We start from the raw sequence: 22,791 nt of genomic DNA on the forward strand, positions 1-22,791 counted from the left end.
AGAACTATCACACCTGGTTCAACTTATCAACTAATCATCAAGCCCTTGACTACTTGAATCAGGTGCGCTAGTTCAGGGCTACAACAAAATTGTGAAACGTTTGGGGGTCCCTAAGGAGAGGTTTGAAAAAGGCTGGACTAGAGGCTATTACCACAGTATACTTAATTTGGATTTACTGTATGTTGTTCCTTTAAAACTAAAGTGGACTGACATCCTATATGACACTAGAATTACAGAAAGGTAAGACATGAAACAATGCATAGTGTAAATTCATGCTCATTTTAATAATTTCATAAAAAAGATTTGTTGAACACAATATACAATACCTTACCATGCATTGTGTGAGACTTCTGAGAAACACATGGGAAATATCGGTACATCTTAAACAATGTAATATTTCAATAAACATACAGCTAGCTGTACAATGACCCGTCACCATACATCATATAGGTTCAATGCAGCCTTCATATGGCTCCAGATAACAGGAAAACAATGGAAACCGAGGAATTACGTTTCTGCCAACCACCTCAGTTTTCTGCCAAGTAACACAGATGTTTAAGAATGTTCTGTGGAAATCTGCAAAAACTTGAGTATTATACATTATAACAAATATTTCACTTGTTTTGACAGGTAATGGAAGTGCATATAAATTATACCAAACATACTTTTTGTGAATATGATTCTATTTACAGATCAAAGTCATAAATACACTGTTTCAAACAGTTCATGGATTGACATAGGACTAGGTGCATGGACGAGGAGATTGTGCAGCTAAGTTATCCTCGTAAACACACACACACACACACACACACACACACACACACACACACACACACACACACACACACACACACACACACACACACACACACACACACACACACACACACACACACACACACACACACACACACACACACACACACACACACACACACAGTCAACAAGGGAAGTATTGTCATCTAGTGATGTTATGCTGTTCTCCCCACACTGTAGAAGCTGAGTGGTGCAGCTTCCATGGCAGTACCATTTAGATGTATTGTTGACAGAGAGCAATTAGGTGCTGAGCTATCCAGCTCGTCAAAGTGCTGGACAGAAATCGTGGCTTTTTAAATTATTTTTTAAACATTTCACTTCAGTATCTCCACTTCCTACAGGGGACCTTTTAGGTGACATTAAATTAACATTGAATCAACTTTTAAAAAGATGCTATTTGTTTTTGGCTTAGTTTCATTGTGTTTGTTGCTCTGTGATTTCTGCCAAACCTCGAGAGATGTGTTTGTTGGCGGTGGACACCTCAAGAGGGACCTGGCAACCAAAAGTATAACATCAGCTGATGTCAAATATTGTTGTATGGAGGTTTGTTTTTTGACATTGGTTGACCGTCACAAGGCTAGTCTAGGGCTTCAAAATATCATGTGACGTGGGATTTTTCTCTTTCTCTTTGGAAAGAAACCACTCAATGGTTAATTTGATGGGCCTTAATTGTCTTTAATACTGTGCATGAATTAGATTCCATCTACTGGACTTCCATTCACGGAAGGAAGATACTCAAAATTAAATGTTTTTGCGAAAGAATATTAAGATATTTAATTAAGTGCTAATCAGATGTGGCACAACATCTGGACTGAGTTCCATCTGGCTGTTAAAGTGCTTTTATCAGGTCATCTTTGGAGCTTATTGGTTAGGATAGTTTACATTGACTTTCATTGGTTTTTCCCACTGGGAAAATTTGAACGATGGAGATAATTGCTTTATGGTAGGCAAATACGTAAAATAAAAAGGAGCAGGTTTGCCACAGCTTTGCTGTGAATATCGAACTTATGTGGCGTTTGTTAATATTGACTTGAGATTTAAGAGATAACTTGTTGAGTTGGGCGTTGAAAGAATAACCTGACTCTTTAGTTGAAACACTGTTCTAACTCTCAACCCTTACAACTCTCAACCCTTACAACTCTCAACCCTTGCAAAAAAAAAAAGTGCAACTTGTGCTGGGAAGTCCCACGATTTTGGAAAGTCCACAAAGCACAATTCGGAATACACTATTGTTGAGAAGACATAAGGAAGACCGGAAGAATTTTCCTCTCATTCGAGAGACAAATAGATTAGTTGTGGGTAGAAAACAAACATTTTATAAGAACGACTTAAAACTGTTAAATAAATTAGAAAATGACATACAAAAGACACGGTCATAAAAAAAGGCACACAAAAGTCTTTAGACACCTGTTACAAATGGGTAAACCTTCTGTGTTATAAATACCTGTGGACCACTAGCTTGAACTTTGAACGCTACCCGGCAACATCCCATCCAATCCCGTTACAAAACAGAACATATACCCGAAAATAGTCACAAAGAACAACAATCGTTCTGAAGTGCAAGTGTCTCATCTTGTCCCAATTGAACACCATTGTCTCTTAGCGTAAATTAGCTTCATTTTATTTGTCAGAGCAAAGATCGTAGTATCTGGCTAAGGACCAAGATATGGTACTTCTGCCACACAGCAGTTCAACAGCACTCCTTCAAGGCATCACTCTCTTCAACTCATCATAATCTTCTTTCTGAGGGTTCCCAAAACAAGTGTTGGGGTCCCCCACCCTCTTCTGCAGGGGCCCTAAGTCAGTCAGGCCCTCGCGCACAAGCAGAGCAGCTCCAAAGAGCCAGATTGCAGGATTCCTCCACTGCAATAAAACAAGATGCCAAACACAGCCTAAAACTGGTGCTTTTATAAAGATCACGGTCAAGGCTTGTTATGTGGGGGAAGCCCCACGCATCTCCATCTCTACTCCACCCTGGTCCATTGGCGACAGTCCCCCTTCTGTCCCCCTCTCGCCCTCCTCCCTTCCTATCTGTCCATCCTCATCCTGTCCGTCATCTAGCGTCAGCTCAAACTGGAACTTGTGACCTCCTTCTCCGCCCTCTCCCTCCCCCTCTCCGTCTCCGGTGCAGAAGGGGGGAGAGGGGCTCTGGGGGATCATGCTCTGGTACCAGTTCCTGTTGTCTTCCAGGGTATCCAGGATCTCCTGGGCGTCAGGGTGCACCAGGTCGGCCCACGTCTCCCACAGAGGGTGGACGATGTAGTCTATGAAGCCCACCTGGAGAGAGGGAGAAGAGAGAGGAGGGTGTAAGATTTCAGGATAGAATAGTGCGTATGAATACTGTATTAACAGCAGTAGAGAGAGTTGAGAGAGCGTGTGTGTGTGTGTATGCAAACAGTATGTGCACGTGTTAGATGTGTATACACGTGTGTATGCGAGCAGTGTGGGTACTGTACGTATGGGTGTGTGCGGACATACCTGTATATGTGTACATGCATTAGTAACCTACCTGGCTCTTCTCCACTGAAGCCGTATGCTTATCACACATGGGGCTGATCTCGATGCCTCTCTCCCTCTCCCGGTCTCCCTGGTGGGAGAACTCGTTCATGATGCGGTCGGTCCACTGGCGGTACAGGTCCAGGGACTTGGTCGGATTGCTCAGGTCTGCGCAGTGAACCATGTTACGCATCACCTGGAAGAGACGGGACGGAGAGAGGATTGTGTGAGTTTGTGTGTGCATGTACCTACATGCCTGTATGTGCACCTGTATGCATGCCTGTGTCCCTGTGTGTGTGTGTGTGTGTGTCTTTACTGCATGCGTTCCTATGCAGGAGTGTGATCTCCTACCTGTATTTTGTCTGTGTAGTTGTCCAGCAGCAACACTCCAGAGCTGGTCACCTTCTTGGTCTCCACCATGGTCTTCAGGTCAGCCAGTAGGCTCATGTGTTTGGACATGTCAGTAGCCAGTACCTGGAGGGAGAGAGAGAGCGAGCGAGATCGTTGTTAGTGATTTAGACATGTTTATGCTTCAGCAATATAGGATATAGTATAGTAAAATATACAGTATACGGAATTGAGAACTGAGACAGGGATAGAAAGATGGACCGTCGGACGGACCGGCGCACGGTCGGAGACTCATACGAATGGGACATCAGAAACAAACGACTTTGGTCAGAACCGGGACGTTCTCTCACCATGTCTATGACCATTCTCCTGAGGGACTGGCGTTGTTTTTTGGTCAGGTTCTGGAAGATGTCACAGTTGTCCTCCTGCAGCAGCTTGAAGCCCACGGCCAGGTGGTGGTTCTCCAGGACCGACTCGTCGTTATACATCAGGGCTAGCTCTGAGTCTGGAGTGACAGAGAGACGGACTGATTAGAAGCAAAATGTCAAAAAGCATTTTCTTATGTGGTTTTTGTGACGATGGATTTCAAACTTCAATATTTTCAAATATGCCAAGAAATTATAAACGATAAGATGATAAGATAGTGTACCAAAGCAGCAGAGATTATGAATTCGGCGCTGTTGTTAAGATTTTGATGGAGAAAGTACTCACTGGTGTTAATGAGGAACTGGTTGGAGACCCCAGGATGGTCCACGTCATGGATAGCTGCCGCAAAGATGGCCGCCAAGATCTCCAGATCTGTGAAGACGGCCTGTGATTGGACAGGAGAGATTTGATGAGTTTTCAACAGTGGGAGTGACGGTTTCACTGCAGTAAAAATCCTGCTTGACAAGACACAGTAACACACATTCATCTGATAATAACTCATTCTGACATAACTAGGTGGAGTGACAGTGACATATTTAGGTGAAGTGGTGTGACATTGTACATGCGTGTTTACTGATAACACTTGCTGGTATACATGATTTATAATTACTTGGGGCAGGGCCCTCCAACCCTGTTCCTGGAGAGCTACCGTCCTGTAGGTTGTCGCTCCAAACCTAAACTAGCACACCTGATTTGAATAATTAGCTGGTTGATAAGCCGAATCAAGTTACAATTAGGGTTGAGGCGAAAACCTACAGGAGGGTAGCTCTCCAGGAACATGGTTGGAGAGCCCGGACTTAGGGGTTTGCTATGTGACAGTGTTGTTAGTCACTCCTCAGAATATTCAACACGAATCAAGAAGACAAAGCAGGGGGAAATTAAGTCGAGCTGTGTCAGATCACTTACGTCCAGAGCGGGTGTGGCGAGCAGGATGTGTGTGGACTGGGCCACGTCTGCAGCGTGGAGGCTGTTGTGGTATTCTACGTCTGAGTGGTAGTGCGCTTCCAGGGTCAACATGAAGGTCACGAATGTGTCCGCAGGGATCTTGAACGTCTTCATCAAGTCTCGCTCCTGCACGGGACGCACAAAGAAACACAATGCCGTTAGCTTGATGGAAATAACGTAACCCATAACGTCTTCATTGGGTCTCGGCTCCTGCACGGGACACACACAAACACAAGGCACCACACCGCCACTCATTAACTAAAGGAGAAATGTAACCCATTTACATGTCATACTGTATGTAACACAACAACCCATAAACACTCTCTGATGATCCTTTTAAATTTACTTCAAATTAAAATGACTTTGGTTTTTACCATTGAATTTGTCTGTTTAAATTGCAATGACTGCGTCCCCAAAAAATGCAATCACACTGCAAAAACTGCTAAGAAAAATGAATTGCTTGACATGGCTGGCACTGTGTGTTAATGTCCACTTATCCATATGACTAGATTAGTTCCTAGACTAGTTCCTACTACAGTAGCATAAGTAATCATTCAGCTACTGACCCAGAAGATGAGGACACATTATTGAGAACACCCGAGTGCTGATGTAGAGTACTTTAGGCTGTGCGCTGGTGACTCACCCTGTGTGTGTGTGTGTGTGTGTGTGTGTGTGTGTGTGTGTGTGTGTGTGTGTGCGTCTGTCTGTCTGTCTGCAAGGCACCTCAGTCAGAGAAAACACAGCAATCTGACAGGAACGAAAGAGGAGGAAGAGGAGAATGAGGAAGAGCACTGACCTGGAAGATGGTGTACATGGTGCAAGTGAGCGGGCGGTTGTGGGAGTGCTCGGCCACCCTGAAGATGTTCAGACCCCACTTGTTGATGTCCTCGAGGTCCTGAGAAAGAGAGAGACATTGTCAGGGTACGCTCTTGCAGACAGATGGCCGGAAGGTCACAATGCGCTGTAATCAGATCAGACAAATTAAATATCCAGATATTTGGATTGGAATTTAAGTTAAACAATCAGAAAGTGCCATTTGTTCGACGCTTCCATCGGTGTCCTTGTGCAGAATATGTGCGCCTTAGGTTTGGGGACATCTACGTTATAATGTTGTCCGTTACCAGTTTGTCACATTAATAAAAACAAATAAGCTCATCATAAAAATGTGTTTGTCACAAGGTGATAGCCTACGTTATGGGTTTGTCTTCCTTACATTTATATTTGAGTCATTTAGCAGACTCGCTTATCCAGAGCTGCTTACAGGAGCAATTAGGGGCACGTGCCTTGCTCGAGGGCACATCGGCAGATTTCGCACCTAGTCAGCTCTGGGATTCAAACCAGCAACCTTTCAGTTGCTGGCCCAACGCTCTTAACCGCTAAGCTACCTGCCGCCCTGTCTTAAACCTGAATTTACCCCAACCCCTGAGAAATCAGGATCAATGAGTTAGCCAGCTAACTTGCCTAAATTTCCCAAAAAATTACCTTTACATTTTTTTTTAATAAGATAAGCTTTAAATGGGCATGGTCTATAGTTGACTCAACAACCAAAAACATATTTAGCTAAACATTTTTTTATTTCTGGTTGTTTATCAAAGTTTGCTGGCGTTGTAGTATACCCCTATAAAGTAGAGACTTCCCCAGTACCTTAGACAGCAGGTCCTCCTGGTCTGTTTTGACCCCGAAGCGGCTGACGCTGCAGCCTTGGGGCACGGGGGTTTGGCTGACCTTCCTGACCCCACTGATCTGGGTCATCGTCCCTTGACCCGGAGTCTGACCCCCCTGCTGGGTCTGGTGGTGGGTTCTCTTCTTCCTCTCCCTGGTCTTGGCCATAGGGCACGGCAACTCCAACTCATTCTGCTTGTCTGGATGGAGAGAGAGATGGAGTGAGGGAGGGAGAGAGGGATGGAGAGAGGGATGGAGAGAGAGAAAAGAGAAAGGGTTAAAACTACTGCACCATAGAATGAAAACACTGAGTCGGAAAGACAGACTCACAAACAACATTTGTGGTCATTTCAATCACAGAGCAATACATACAGAATGTACATGGACACTACTCCATTTTTTTTTTTTTACAGTACAGAACATTAATTTACATGGTAAAATGATAATTACACCGCATTGGGAGAAGAGGCTATATTGACTTGAGTGGACAATCATTCAGTCAGATGTGTATATGAGTAACTGGTCTGAACTGGTTCTCTGACCTGACCACTCAGTCCTCCTATCTACTGACAGTCATTCGACTACTCTCTCAATCTTTCAAACAATCAAGCCCTTCTCTTGTTCTCTGTCTTCTTCCGTCTCCTCCAGTTAAAATTCACCAGGAAAGAGCCAACTGACATTGAGCATAATAAACTATTTCAATATTCAATGTGGGAGGGAACACATCAAGCCATAGAAATAACACGTTAAAAACAAATATGGCAAAAACATGCTAACGAAAAACAATGGCGGAACATTTAGGATTTATTCATAGAAAGAGAGAAATTCCATAACATTCAATGAGGCATGAATTCTCAGTGGGAGTGGAGAGATTAATAGTGCTTGCAGATCAATAAAAGCTTGTCGCCAAACCATAACAACACATAGCAATGTTGGCTGCTGCTCTGTTGTTGTATTAAGGAGAAGTGTTTGGCGGATGGCTTGTGGCAGTGGAGCTGAAGCGACCTCTCTCGAGGCGCTACATGTTAGCGTCGCTGGGTGTGTGCCGCTGATCGCGTGTATCTGCGGCTAACTGTGTGTTTTTCACACACTGCCTCAGTTCTGTTCTCTATGAGGCGTAGGAAGATGATTTGCCTCGACCTGACAGGTACTAGCCGCAATGCACAACACAAACCTTAAATCACTATCCGTTCTCTCTCACTTCACCCCTCATTTCTCCACCCCGCTTCGCTTTTATCTATCAACCTTAACATCACCGTCTCTTTATATCTTATCAATTTTCCTCCCTTCTACCATCTCCCTCTCTCCATCTGCTTTTTCATCCGTGAAGAGAAAGATGGAGGCTTGTTTACGAGTCGGTGCACTGCGCAGTTTTCTCAGAGTGGCAGTTTTCTCCGTGCTGGCGGAGAAGGTGGTGGTGTGAGCTTGCTAATTGGCAGGGAGCCATGGACCGTGTCACTATTAAAAATATTTATTTATTTATTTAAGAGATGAGGCAACACCATATACAGGTAACAAACGCACTCTTTCGTTCTCTCTCCCTCGCTCTGCAGAACGACAGAGTCCAAGGGAAGAGTAGAATCGCCCTTCCCTTTTCTCCCTCTCTGCAGCGAGACAGAGGGAGCACTCTTGAAACTATCGCAATTCCACGTTGGTACCCCACTCCGCAGCGTCTCATTCTCTCTGACCCTCAACCTCTTTTCTCCTCCTGCTTAATCATTTACGATTACTATATTATTATGATTTGTTTATCTTTGTGTAAAAAAACAATAATAGTTAAAACATCACCATTCAGCCAAAGGTATAGTCCATTAGCACAGCGAAAGGCAATACATGAGATTAGTTATTTTGTTTGTTTGTGAGTGTGTGTGTGTGTGTGTGTGTGTGTGTGTGTGTTTTGCGTGGAGGCGTGTATGACTTGACTTACCAAGGAAGGTGTTGGAGATGAACTCTGACACCTGGTTGCCGGAGCGACTCATCTCTGACAGGTGGGTCAGCTCCCGGTTCAACATCCTCTTGAACTGGGGAGACACAAAATGACACAACACCATGTTAGGTCGCCATTAAATAGACACTTTAGCTCACTTGGTAGAGCATGGTGCTTGCGATGCCAGGATAACGGGTTTGATTCCCGGGGACCACCCATATGTAGAACGTACTAAGTTGCTTTGGATAAAATTGTTAACCTCAGGTCAGCCATTTCCTGTTGCCAATTAGCAGTGTGAAGCATATAAACGGTTTTGTGTTGAATTGCAGTAACAGAAAATGACAACACTGTGTTAGATACACTGGGTTTGATATACTGTGTTAGATATACTGTGTTTGATACACTGTGTTAGATACACTGCATGGAGACCAACAAGACATTGAACTGGGGAAATACAAAATTACACAACACCTTACTAGATTTACTGCACGGAGACCAACAGGAAATGGCTTCCCTGGGGTAGTGGTATAACTTGTTTCCAGGGACTTTCCGTTGACGTTTAGTGATGAGCGGGTTGACTCATAAACCACATTCCCCCGCGGTGCCGGTGGGTTTAGGGTCATGAAATATTGTGTGGGGATAAAGGGCGGGTGGCGGGCGGGCGGGTTGAAACAATATATATATATATATATATATATTTTTTTTTAAATCGATAAATGTATAATTCTTGTGCAATTTATATCTATAGGCTACATAGCCTACAAATTAAGAGAAAAAAACCTATCTGGCATTAGCATGTACACCTCAGCTTTAGGGCCTAACATTACACGCGCTAAATAGCCTACACGCCAATCGCCAAACCCTTTTGGAAACATGCAGAAAAAATGTGTCTATTCACTGAGAAAAAAGCTGTGAAATGGAGAGTTGAAAATAAAGAAAAAGGAGGGCCAGAAAAGTAATTTTTGGGAAAGATTTGGTGAAGTGGTACAAGAGGAAGATAGCAGTGACTATGTCACGTGTGTTGATTGTGAGGCGCTATACAAATTCGACATTCACACGACAGGGATTTCAAATAGGCCTATGGCACGTCAAGAGAAAAACTGAAGCTTACTGTTCAGATGGGTTAAATGGAAACTGAAATCTGGAAACTGACTGTAGGTCTATAACTTCTCACAGTCTTAATATTAACTCCTGCAGAATTAAGCATTTCTTGCAGTAAAATGTTACACCAAATGTATATTTTGACTCGGGAACAAAATAATTATTCCTTCTTTCAGCATCTTGAGAGAATGTGAATGCGCACCTAGGGACTTCTTGTAGCAGTGCTACCTTTATCAACATCATAAAAGCTGATAGTATTTCAACCACATCAAATATGAATACAAGCTGAACTGAAATCTTATTATAAACATGTTGGGTTGTTTTCACAGCTTTCTCTTTCCTTACAGGCCTATTGCACTTTCTCCCCAGTCCCTAAACTTCTTTCCCCCGAAGCAGAGATGACAGAGAGAACTTTTACCTATGTCAACAAGATTGAAGCATTAATTTATGACATTCTGGTGAGCATGGGTTAATTTAGTCTTCCTGGGCAACATATAATGACAGAAGAGAAGCTGCATGCATCTAATTATAGGCAAGTTGACTAACAAATAGCCTACCAAAATGTCGGAAATTATAAGCAGAAACATATCTAAATTAGGCAACAAAATAAATTCCTGTAACCTCTGTAAAAAATTATTCCTCCGTCTCTGTAGTCTACAGGGCATTTGCTACTGTATATTTGCGGATTAGGGTCGGATGCAGTCCTCAGATTTCCCCTTTATCACATAGTCGGGTGATTGCGGATGGGTTTTTAGCGATTGCGGATGGGGTTTTAGCGATTGTGGGCGGGTGCAGGCGAACAAACAGCTGACCCGCACACCACTAATGTGGAGTATTGGAGCCCAAGGGAATAGGCTTGTTTGTTTGATACCATATAAGGAGTTTGCGTGTCTTTATACAGTATAGGCTATTTGAGTGTCCTATTTTGAGATATTTAGTATACTAATCAAAGATGTCTGTATTTCTGGATAAATATGTACAGCATAGGGTCAGAATCAACCAAATTTCTGCAGTAGCTTTTCAACCAAACATTTACCCGCACACACATCTTATTCTGTTTAGAAGCTCATGCATAACATCTTTGTTGTGAGATGGATTCAGTTGCGATCATGGGCTGTAGTGCCCAATCAATCTGATGTAATATTCAAATAAATACTAGAACGTGCTTTAAGTATACACATATGAACCCCCCCGCCCCCGCCGACATGACAAAACAACCTTTCTCTCCCCACGAACACACATTTGCCACCAGTCCCCCACAGACCTTGATGTACCCCCAGGAGACACAGAGCATGGTGTTTGCTTCAGGCATGGTGCTGTACTGTAGCTGTATATCCTGTAGCTGTCACCCCTGGCTGTCCTCAGCAGAAGCCCTGTCCGAATAGGCAAAACCAAGGCTTTCTTTCCTCAGCAACCAACGGACATGTCTCCATCTCTTCTATCTTGGTCTTTTAGCCTCTTTGGTGGTTCTTCACAGAGTCACAGATGACAGATCAATGATAACCCCCACCAAGACGAGCACCTAGACCCCCGCAGTGGGCTCTTCCTCATTTCTGGAATCTCCCAGTGATATCTTCCCCAGTCACAGCAGCTAGTTTGATAGCGACTGTATTTCCTTCAGTAGTAGACGGTATTCCCCTGAACAGCAGTATATATATATATATATATAAGTAGGTAGGAAGCTTGTAACTACGTAGATAGAAACTATCTCTTAGGTACTGTAGGTGCCTCCCTTTAACCACAGTATCTCTATCTATCTCTATACAGCCAATGGAAGACAAATGGTTCTCAAAGAGGAGATCCCAGTCCTATTGCATTGCTATCATATCTCTATCCATCCCAGAGGTAGCCAATGGAGGCGGGTTGCGGAGGGGATTCCAGTGCTATATCCATCATTCCGATGAGAGACTAAAAGGAGAGGCAGAGAGGCTAAGTGGCTTGAACGAGGGAAGGAAGAGGGGGAAGGGGGTTCCAACGGTGGCTAGGGATCCCCGGTGACTGGCTAGAACTGGCTGGCTGATAGGCCAGTGGAGGATGCCTCTCTCTCTCTGTTTAGTCTCCCGCCAATGCCAGATGTCGCCCCCCTCTCGCTCTCCTCTTTCTCTCTCCCTCAGCCCCCTCTGTCTCTGCCTGCAACACGCACATCAACACAAACCACTGCAGACATCAACACGTAGATCACGCCATGGCAACAGAGTCACGTGTACTGTATAGACGCTCTCACGGAGGTCTCTCTTCCAAACGCGCGCGCGCGCACACACACACACACACACACACACACACACACACACACACACACACACACACACACACACACACACACACACACACACACACAGCTGCGCATTACTCAGCTGAGTGAAGGGAGGCAGCTGTGCATCGTCCTGACTCTGGCCACTGCTTCATCTCAATGTGTATGTCTGTGTCTGTATACATATGTGTCTTATCTCAATGATGCTGCCTCTGTGTGTCTTATCTCAATGATGCTGCCCCTGTGTGTCTTATCTCAATGATGCTGCCTCTGTGTGTCTTATCTCAATGATGCTGCCTCTGTGTGTCTTATCTCAATGATGCTGCCTCTGTGTGTCTTATCTCAATGATGCTGCCTCTGTGTGTCTTATCTCAATGATGCTGCCTCTGTGTGTCTTATCTCAATGATGCTGCCTCTGTGTGTCTTATCTCAATGATGCTGCCTCTGTGTGTCTTATCGCAATGGGGCAGTATTTGAAGGTTATTTCAATGGCACAACTTAATTTCAAATGGGCTTGCTTTTCCTTTTTCACTAAATTAATATTTTACTTGTTTTATATTTTACAAGATTTTCATTTAATTTAGCAAAAATCATTAATATAACTCAGACATCCACTGCCCACTCTTGAAAACTGATGCATGAAATCAAAGGTATCCTATTCATCTATATTTGCGACTTTACTTGTCAATTTTTATCTTGATCCAAATATAAAAATGTATGCGTTGTAATGTGGTAATCTGAGAAATAGACAATCAAATATCCTGCAGCTAATTTACAGAATCACTTGGATTTGTTTTGTCGTTTCTAGCCAAACTTGTTTCAAACAGGTGCCTTTTCAGTGAACCATTAAATCGCACCCTCTCTAGCAGTGAATGGCTCTCATATGGCAGACCGGTCTGTTATTTCCCATTGACTGCAACCTGAACACAACTTTGAAAGTTCCGTCTTTCAAAGCTTTGGCTGCACTCAACTCTACAAACCCAACTGCTAGAGACAGTCTTATAAATCCCCCTCCAAAAAAACATAAAACTTCCCGAACTGGAAATGTCCAAATCCACTACGGATATTCTGTTCAAGCGTATTTGTAATATATTCTTACTGAAGGCGTAAAGGTACTATGCATACTGCATAGTACTTCGTGACCTCTGCAAATTGACTCATATGAGTCATACACTATGTCTTCTGTGTTTCCCCGCTAGTCATACCGAGCTATGCCAACACCATATGGTAGTCATACCGACGTTCAGTAGGCTAGCATACGCCAGCACCATATGGTAGTCATACAACATCCGTAAACCATGTGTTAATGCAGGATGACGGAAACATGAGTGTGTTCGGGTAGGACACATTACTCAACGCGCGCCGTTACTCACACAGTTACGTCAGACTTGGGGTAACACACTTGTGACAACAGGTTGTTATTTGGCGCTCCCGAAAGCGAGTGTACATTTGTGTGGTGAATGAGCCTCACAGTATTGAAGTGTTAAGCGTTCACAATGTTGAAGTGAACACATTCAAAGTAGGTAGTGATAAGATGAGCGCCACCGCAGGCTATGAAAGATGTCAACGGCGCTTTCAACCGGCTCCTTGTTGCATAATGTCACTGCATTCTGTATTCCGATAACCACTATCCGACCCACTAACCATGCATTATATTGTGTGCATGAATACACATGGATAGTGGAGGAGGTGAGGTTCCCCCTTATATTGTAGGCTAAAGCGTTTTGAGCGCATGCAAAAGAGCTATAGAAAAAATCCAATACATTATTACACTGTATTATTATCATTAACTGGTGAACTAGTTTTTTCAAGTCTGAAACAACATATCAGATTATGTTCCTACTGGCCCTAGTTTGAACAACTCAAACATTGTCTGAATGACCCTCATCTCTAAAATAGACACAACATCGGAAATGCAGAAAGTAAATTCCTGGACATACAGCATAATACTGAACCACTGTGAGGTTATTAGGTCATTAATAGAGTTATGTTTAGTTATTATGCTATCTATTACAATATAATCCATGAATACTACTGTACTTTGAATGGAATTCAAAAGACCAACACGTAGCCCTTTCCTGCAGTCAATGACGAAGTGCCCTCTTTGGCCTCATGGGTGGAATGTTCTTCATATTTTTCATCATTTCATCATTAATAAAGATTATTTTTAACAACCAGATGAAAATCCAGTGTTTCTATGTCCAACAGATTTTTTTATTTCAGTCTTCTGTGATGTATATAAAAGTGTAATATTGGGATGCATACTCAAAATGTAGTACATTTCAACTCTATATCTGACATGGTACAAGTGTCGTCTTCTTTTTAAGCCCATAACCATGTGTGTGAGGTGCATACTTTTGTTTCAAAGTAGATTTGTTTTAGACTACCAAGAATCACTCTGTGACCCTGATGTAGTCCAATGCAGTAAAAGGTTAAAGTGAAGTGAAAGTTTTTTGTAAATAAATTACAATGCCAGTGCAAGTGTATGATCCAAACCCATACAATCTGACTAAGTCCCTACATTCAGATAAAAACAAATGTTATTGAGTAAAACCATTTCCCTTAGACAAGAGAGTAGATACTCACTCTAGCAAAACAAGTAGTGTACAAACTCACCTGTTTCCAACTTGTAAGTATCCCAAATGTTTTCTTGTTCGTCTCAGAGCAGCATAGTCCCATTATTGCAAAGGCAATGCCACACGTACAATATAAATTTTCCAAAACTTGTGTTAAAACTTCTCTCAAATGGGTTAGCGTGTCGCTGTTTCTCTCGCTCTCTGGGTCTGCTTCCTCTCTGTATTCAAGTCTACTCTCTTCTGGCGACAGTCAGGAAACGTAAAACAATAAAACATGACTGATTGGCTGGCTGGTTGACTGGCCCACACAGAGACTAAGCTAAACAACTCCTCCTCTATCATAATGTAGCTCCGTGCCTGTCGCCACCCTCCCTTCCTTCCCCACCAGCTTCCTCCTTCTGACAAAATGTACTGTGGTAATTTACTGGTAAGAGCCTCCTGACAATGCCCCCGGCACTGACCTGTAATGTAGGCAAAGTCCCTCATTACAAAATACCAGGCAATCACACTGACGCAGTGTACCGTAAACTATTGGGGAGGAAAGTGAAAGATAAAAGATTACATTTGTGTCTATTTCGCAAGGCACCACCCAGGGCACACTTGAAACATGTATTTAAATCACAATGTGACGTCCCTGGTTAAATAAAAGATAAAGCAGTGGAGGTCTGCAATGTTGGCACAATGAAACTAGATTGGCGGTTTGGCCTTGGTTGATTTAAAGCAAAGAGATACAGCAGATTGCAACGTTAGCATAGTGCAATTCTGACCCAAGCAGGCAAAGCCTAATATGACTCGAACCTGTGCCAGTCCCTGTGTCCTAATTTGGGCTGTTTGCAGGGTAAACAGCTGTAGTGGCCACGGACACACACACACACACACACACACACACACACACACACACACACACACACACACACACACACACACACACACACACACACACACACACACACACACACACACACACACACACACACACACACACACACACACACACACACACACAGTATTGTATAAATAACCTTATGGGGACACATAATTCAGTTTAATTCAAAATTCAATTTTCCCTAACCCTAACCCTAACATTAACCCAAAAATCTAACTTTAAACATAACCCTAGCTCCTAACCCTAAAACTAACCCTAGTTCCTAAACCTAATTCTAACCTTAACCCTAAAACCCCTAGAATTAGCATTGTACCTTGTGGGGACTAACAAAATGTCCCAAGTTGGTCAAATTGTCTGGTCCCCACAAGTATATTTAAACACGTCCACTTCCACAAACACACAAAGGACTACAGCCTGAGACAGACCTGTTTCCCGCAGGGCTTGTGGGGAATTGTGTCTAGTAAGAAAATCTTATAAAAATCAAGGCCACCGTTTAATAGAAACATTTGTAGGTTATTTTGGATAAATCTTTGTGGTCTGCAAAGCAGTTTGTAGATACAAAGCCAATTTCTGTGCAGGCATAAAAAAGTGAAAGGACCTGCAACTATAGAAAAATAAGTTTCATCTCATTAGTACAACTACTAGTCAAACACTATTATTATCAAACAGTCATTTAAAACGCATTACCCACCCTACTTCCACATCTGTTTCAATAATTCCGTCACTCTGGTCTAAAGACTGCAGCACTTTAAAGTGTAATGACCACACGCGAGTTAAAGTTTCCTACTAGCACTCAATGCTAGGCTAGCACGCTAGCCCGTAAAGCCGCTCTCGCTAACTGGATTCAGATGGCTGTGTTTGTCTAAGGCCCAGAGCTAACGTCAGTATGGATGTGTGAGGAACTTAATGACAGTGGCGCTAGAACAGCAGCTATAGGAGCTCGCTCCTCTGAGGTCATTGGAACTTTGGAGTGGCCTAACAGGACAGTGTGTGTGTGGTCCAAGCCCGGGATACACCTGTGGAAACCTCCATTATAGGGTTAATTAGTTCCACCCCGAAAACATTGGATTCGGTGGGGCCATTCCACATTGCTCCTTATGCTGGTCTGAAACAAAAGCCTCCACACTCAGTGGACCAGGGTTAGGACCAACCAATGGAATAGTCCCCTATTTAAAAGAGAACAAGTACTGTTTGCCCTTCAGCTCTGGTTCATGCTATGAGATTTCCCACTTCGCAAAGTGCAAACGCATGCCGTGAGCAGCATTTGAGGATTTTGCACCATTCTCAATATAATAGATCAATAAATGCCACGTGCCTCACACGCCACTGCACAAGAGGAGTCATCTGACTGGGGATTTGAACCTGCGACCTTCTAGCCTCCACTCCCCAGTCCTATTCCCAACACACTGGACGTGGGTTAACCGTCAACCATCCATCTTAGAGGCCTATGACTCATGGTCAACAATGGCTCCAGTTCAGTCGGAAGGCTGAGTACTGAATGTTGTACTTGCGTGTCTTCAGGGTCTCCGGACTCATTGTGTCGAGTCCCCGTGACGTTGATAACAATAAAGGGAGGCCTTGACCTTAGGGGCCATTGTAGTCTGGTGGCCCGGGAAAGGGTGAAGAGGAGGCTGTGTGGTGGTCAGGAAAAGAGACGGGAAACGCATGTCATGGTCACCGGTCAACACAGTTAGGGTTGGCGCTTCCTTTTGACCGCAACTCCACTGTAATGTCACTGTGTAGGACAGGGGAAGAAGGGTGACCTCCCAAGCAGAATCCTTAGCGTATTTTGGTCACCATACGGTCTACTCTCTATCTGAGTTTGCTGTGCAGTTATACATTATTTTACAGTAGGCTAATTGTAGAAAAGAGTGGAGGTGAGTTTCCCCTCGTAAGAGTGTTGAGAACATTAAAAAAAAAGTCACTACATAAATCAAATTCATTATCATTATTCATTATTAAAGTGCCATAAGGCTAACCAACGTTGCCACCAACAGTATCAGCTAGCCTAGCCTAGTACGCTAGTGTCAAATTAGACTGACTTCATAATAGTTCATCTAAAACCGTTTATAAAACCAGAGTTATAGCAAGAAACGTCAGGTTTTGGTCATGGTTTTCCGAAAACTGTTTGAGCCAGTCTGGCTAATATGAGCTATCCCAGACGCGATGACGTCATCAGACAAAAATACCTATCAGGCACGATGGCGACTTATTTGTATTGTGTATATAATTCATTAATATCACAGTCTTACACAGAAAAGACAACAAATGGATAGATTGGTATTCAGATAGGCGTCTTATTCAGCGAGAGCAGTAGTCTATGGTCCTCTATGCAAACTCTCCACTGTTTGTGCATTTTACAGCAGAGCCATGAAAGAGCAGTAGCCGTTCACACACACACAACCGCAGGATGCTAACCACTTGGCAAGTACGTCAATGGGTCATTCCACGAAGTGAGTCCCTTTCGGATAGTGTAACTTGGCGAGAAATAAACATGTTTTATTTCTCCTCCTTTTAACATTCTGTCATAAAGAGCACATGTTCAACTTAATAAAACACATATTTTCCCATCACAAGAGGTTAAATAAAAAAATGACTATAGTAAGTGTATTAAACGTGCCAAATAAAGACGATTTCATCTTAAATCAGCCATGGATTTCATCTTAAATCAGCCATAGATTCCCATTGTGACAGGAGGAATGGAAGCCTGTGTTCAACAGGGAGGGGCATTTGAATGCAATCTTCACAAACAAAATAAAAATGTTAAAAAAAATTCTAGCCTGTCTATCTATGAGTAACAGAGTTGACGTGTTATACCTGGACTGCTGAGTTGTCCACCACAAAACACCAGAAAATGGCCAAAAATAGTAGAACCATCTCACCTGCTTTACAGTACTATGATTTAACTATTAGATGTTCAATGTTTCTTCAGAAAAAAATATTTTCAAAGGAATACTTTCACTATATTAAAATGAGTTCAGTTCACATAACAGGGTTTACCTTAAAATGAGGGTCCGTTTTTTTTTTATTCCTTAAAATCAATCACATGAAATAAACAATCTTCAGAAATGACTTTGTCAAAGCAAGAAAATAACTAGGGCTTCACAATGACGGTGAAAACTTGAGGAATTTATAGGTTAAGAAGTCCTAGAAGTCACAGAGGGTGCACAGAGGTCATATAAAAATCAGATTTATAGAATTTGACATGTGGTCTATATTAATAAAGGGCACTTCGTTTAATACACCAGGCTTTTAAAATCCAATATTGGTGCACAGTTTCTACTTAAAATATCAAAGGGATGCAAAAGGGACTCATTTCGTGGAACAACCCCAAAGTTCATCAAAGCATTCTTCATATTGCACAGTAAAGACTCAAAGAGCTCTTGTGCTGGCACCAAGCAGCCTTAACATAAGTCCAATATTATCTCAATCGAGTTCAAGCCACATCTAGTTTCTGTGTACTATCATGCCGACGAGCTACTAACCAGATCATACAACAGAATATCATCACAGCAATAGTCTCAATGCACTGAAGTGGTTCGTTTCAGGTTGTGTTATAGTAAGTTTGTGTGGTTGTTGTTGCATTATGGTCATGATGAGTTGCAGTTGTGTTGTGGTTACATTACAGTGGTGAGGTGTTGCAATTGCAATACTGTTGTGTTGGTTCTGTTGCATTTGTGTTGTTGTTCCATTACGGTCATGTTGTGGTTATGTTATAGTTGTGTTGTGGTTGCGTTATGGTCATATAAACAACAGTCCAGCTCAGTTTTACCTTGTTGGAAGCCATGTCGCTGACGGAACGGTAGGTCTGGATGGTCTCCAGCTGGTCCAGACACCAGTCCAGCTCCTCCATCGTCTCCATGGCCAGCTTCTGGTACGACTCGTCTGTCAACAGACACACAGCAGATACAAACTCAGGACGCAGCGGCTCCATGTCCGACACAGAGCGCGGTGGGGGTCCCAGGGCAGTGTGGCCAAGCCGTATGGGGGTCCCAGGATGTCCGGGTGGGGAGGCGTGAAGAGGCGAGCAGTGATCCTTCATCATACGTGGTGGTCCGGTGAACTCAAATGCACTCTCAGTCAAGGAAAGAGGCTAAGAGTTGCAGTAGTGTCACCCTCTCTCTCTGTGTCAATGTGTCTATGCCCCCGCATTCCTTCTCTCTCTTGCTCTCCCTCACTCTCTCCCTCTCTCCCTCTCTTGCTCTCTCCCTCTCTTGCTCTCTCCCTCTCTTGCTCTCCCGCTTGCCCTCTCTCACTCGCTCTCTCTTGCTCTCCCTCCCTCTCTCTTGCTCTCCCTCCCTCTCTCTTGCTCTCCCTCCCGCTCTCCCTCCCTCTCTCTCTTGCTCTCCCTCCCTCTCTCTCTTGCTCTCCCTCCCTCTCTCTCTTGCTCTCCCTCCCTCTCTCTCTTGCTCTCCCTCCCTCTCTCTCTTGCTCTCCCTCCCTCTCTCTCTTGCTCTCCCTCCCTCTCTCTCTTGCTCTCCCTCCCTCTCTCTCTTGCTCTCCCTCCCTCTCTCTCTTGCTCTCCCTCCCCCTCTCTCCTTAACCAAGTCGTGCGAGGTGGTTACGTCTGCTACTCTGCTCGCCTTGTGGTGTTGATGTGTCAGTGAGCCCCCCCGGCCTGAGGAGGGTTTGAGGGGGAAGGGGGAGGCGGAGCCCTGCCAGCGCACTCACTCACCCTCCACGCACGAGACGTTTCACTTCAGAGTAGCAGGGCAGACACACACCAGGGCTACACTGTTGTTTATAATGTACTGTATAGCCTCAATGGCTAATGGGGTTGGCTTGAGGAGAGGGACAGATCCTTAATACTTACACGTGTTAACGGTTGCATGGTGTATGTCTAGGAGGCTTACACTGGGAAAACTATTCTGTTGCCCTTGGATAGAGAGCAGAGTCATAGAAAGAGAGAGGCAGGAGAAAGAGGGAGATATAGAGTGGAAAAAAGTGGGTACCAAAGAAATTAGGATACAAAAATGGAGAAAGACAAAGAGAAGAGAGCGATTGATGGATAGATAGACTAAAAGAGAGAGTGAGAAACCCGGCTGAAACATATCGGTCAGCAACTGAAAGCCTCTAAAAGGGTCTTCAGCGAGCTGCAGAAGCTCACACCACCGTGCTAGACCAACAAGCTCTCCTCACTCTGATCCTCCTGAAAGAGAGACACCCAGCTAACAACAAATGTTCCCACAACTTTAGAGAACGCTCCCTTAATTGTCTCATTAGGTTACGTGTTCATAGGAATGTTCCAGTGATGTGCAAGGACTGTTTCAAAGAGACCATTAACTTAATGTCCAACAGAACTTACCCAGAACCATGTTCTCAGAATATTCAATATTAATGTTCTAGACGACACATTTCATTGGAACGTTGCAGGAATATTCCAGTGTCCCGTTTTTGGAGTGTTAGGAGAATATTCTATCAACGTCATGCCAAATATATACAGGACATGGTTGCCATGTTCTCAGAAGTGTGACATGAGTGATTTTTGGTCGACCAAATTCACATGGAAATGTGAGTTGTAGATTTGTCATTCTCATTGAAAGCAAGTCTAAGAAGCGGTAGATACTGTACGTTCTATGTGCGCTATTTCTATGCTTTCCGTTCTTAAGTTTAGTTTTTGCGTCTTTTACTTTAGGTTTTGTACACCAGATTCAAACAGCTGAAATTACAATCTTTTTGGTTATGGAAAATATACTGTATGTCACAGCAGTTTAGATGGTACAAAGATTCCGTACACAATGACTGCTTGTTTTGTCGCGTAAACTGAAATTAGGCAAACTATTAGAATTTCAGCAACCAGGAAATTGTCACGTTCCTGACCTATTTCTGTTAGTTTGTTGTATGTGTTAGTTGGTCAGGACGTGAGTTTGGGTGGGCATTCTATGTTTTCTGTTTCTATGTTGGTTTATGGGTTGCCTGGTATGGCTCTTAATTAGAGGCAGGTGTTTGGCGTTCCTCTAATTAAGAGTCATATTTAGGTAGGTTGTCTCACAGTGTTCGTTGTGGGTGGTTGTCTCCTGTGTCAGTGTTTGTCGCACCATACGGGACTGTTTCGGTTTGTTTGTTCATCGTCATTTTATGTGTAGGCTAATTTCACTGTTCGTGCGTTCTCGTGTGTTATGTGAGTCCGTCGTCCAGATCTGTCTACACCGTTTGTTATTTTGTTAGTTTATCCAAGTGTATTTCGTTTCGTGTTTTTTCCAGTCTTGTTTAATAAATATGTCTTCAACATCCGCTGCATCTTGGTTCAATCCCTGCTCATCCTCTTCTGATGAAGAGGAAGAGGACAACCGTTACAGAACCACCCACCAAAGATCCAGAACCAAGCGGCGTGAGTTCGAGCAGGATTATACACAGGACTACTGGACTTGGGAGGATGAGCTGGATGGTAAAGGACACTGGGCTCACATTGGGGAGTATCGCCGCGCTCGTGAGGAGATGGAGGCAGCGAGAGCCCAAGAGCGGTGGTATGAGGAGGCAGCAAGGAGTCGTGGCTGGAAGTCCGAGAGGAGACCCCAAAAATTTCTTGGGGGGGGGGTTAAGAGGTAGTGGGCCAAGGGCAGGTAGGAGACCTGCGCCCACTTCCCAGGCTTACCGTGGAGAGCGGGAGTACGGGCAGGCGCCGTGTTACGCAGTAGAGCGCACGGTGTCTCCTGTACGAGTGCATAGCCCAGTGCGGGTTATTCCACCTCCCCGCACTGGTAGGGCTAGATTGGGCATTGAGCCAGGTGTCATGAGGCCGGCTCAACGCGTCTGGTCTCCAGTGCGTCTCCTCGGGCCGGCTTACATGGCACCAGCCTTACGCATGGTGTCCCCGGTTCGCCTACATAGCCCGATGCGTGTTATTCCACCTCCCCGCACTGGTCGGGCGACGGGGAGCATTCAACCAGGTAAGGTTGGGCAGGCTCGGTGCTCAAGGGAGCCAGTACGCCTTCACGGTCCGGTATTTCCGGTACTACCTCCCCGCCCCAGCCCAGTACCACCAGTGCCTACACTACGCACCAGGCTTCCAGTGCGTTTCCAGAGCCCTGTTCCTCCTCCACGCACTCTCTCTATGGTGCGTGTCTCCAGCCCGGTGCCTCCAGTTCCGGCACCGCGCACTAAGCCACATGTGCGTCTCCTCAGTCCTGTGCACACTGTTGTTTCTCCCCGCACTCGTCCTGAGGTGCGTGCCCTCAGTCCGGTACCACGCACCAGGCCTATAGTGCGCTTCGAGAGGTCAGTGTGTCCTGTCCCTGCTCCCCGCACTAGGCTTGAAGTGCGTGTCCTCAGTCAGGTGCCTCCAGTTCCGGCACCACGCACCAAGCCTACAGTGCGTCTCAGCCGGCCAGAGTCTGCCGTCTGCCCAACGGCGCAT

General features: G+C 44.2%; 1 protein-coding gene across 3 annotated transcripts in view; it reads right to left on the bottom strand.

The window, feature by feature from the left end:
* Positions 1–258: 258 nt before the first annotated feature.
* LOC129814410 (cAMP-specific 3',5'-cyclic phosphodiesterase 4B-like) overlaps positions 259–22,791 on the bottom strand; it is a 144,408-nt gene continuing 121,875 nt past the window's right edge. Inside the window, exons 8-17 of one of the 3 annotated variants that reach the window (XM_055867516.1) lie at positions 19,207–19,319; positions 8,621–8,714; positions 6,676–6,893; positions 5,828–5,926; positions 4,993–5,157; positions 4,372–4,471; positions 4,011–4,165; positions 3,664–3,786; positions 3,326–3,508; positions 259–3,093 (exon numbers count right to left, since the gene is read on the bottom strand). In XM_055867516.1, the coding sequence (XP_055723491.1) occupies positions 2,749–3,093; positions 3,326–3,508; positions 3,664–3,786; positions 4,011–4,165; positions 4,372–4,471; positions 4,993–5,157; positions 5,828–5,926; positions 6,676–6,893; positions 8,621–8,714; positions 19,207–19,319 (1,595 nt within the window). In that variant the 3' untranslated portion in view covers positions 259–2,748. Of the gene's footprint in view, positions 3,094–3,325; positions 3,509–3,663; positions 3,787–4,010; positions 4,166–4,371; positions 4,472–4,992; positions 5,158–5,827; positions 5,927–6,675; positions 6,894–8,620; positions 8,715–10,985; positions 11,937–14,588; positions 15,015–19,206; positions 19,320–22,791 lie in introns of those variants that run through there. The other 2 variants (XM_055867517.1, XM_055867518.1) reach the window with 2 other exon arrangements.

The sequence above is a fragment of the Salvelinus fontinalis genome, chromosome 17, assembly GCF_029448725.1.
Source record: "Salvelinus fontinalis isolate EN_2023a chromosome 17, ASM2944872v1, whole genome shotgun sequence".
Taxonomy (NCBI): domain Eukaryota; kingdom Metazoa; phylum Chordata; class Actinopteri; order Salmoniformes; family Salmonidae; genus Salvelinus; species Salvelinus fontinalis.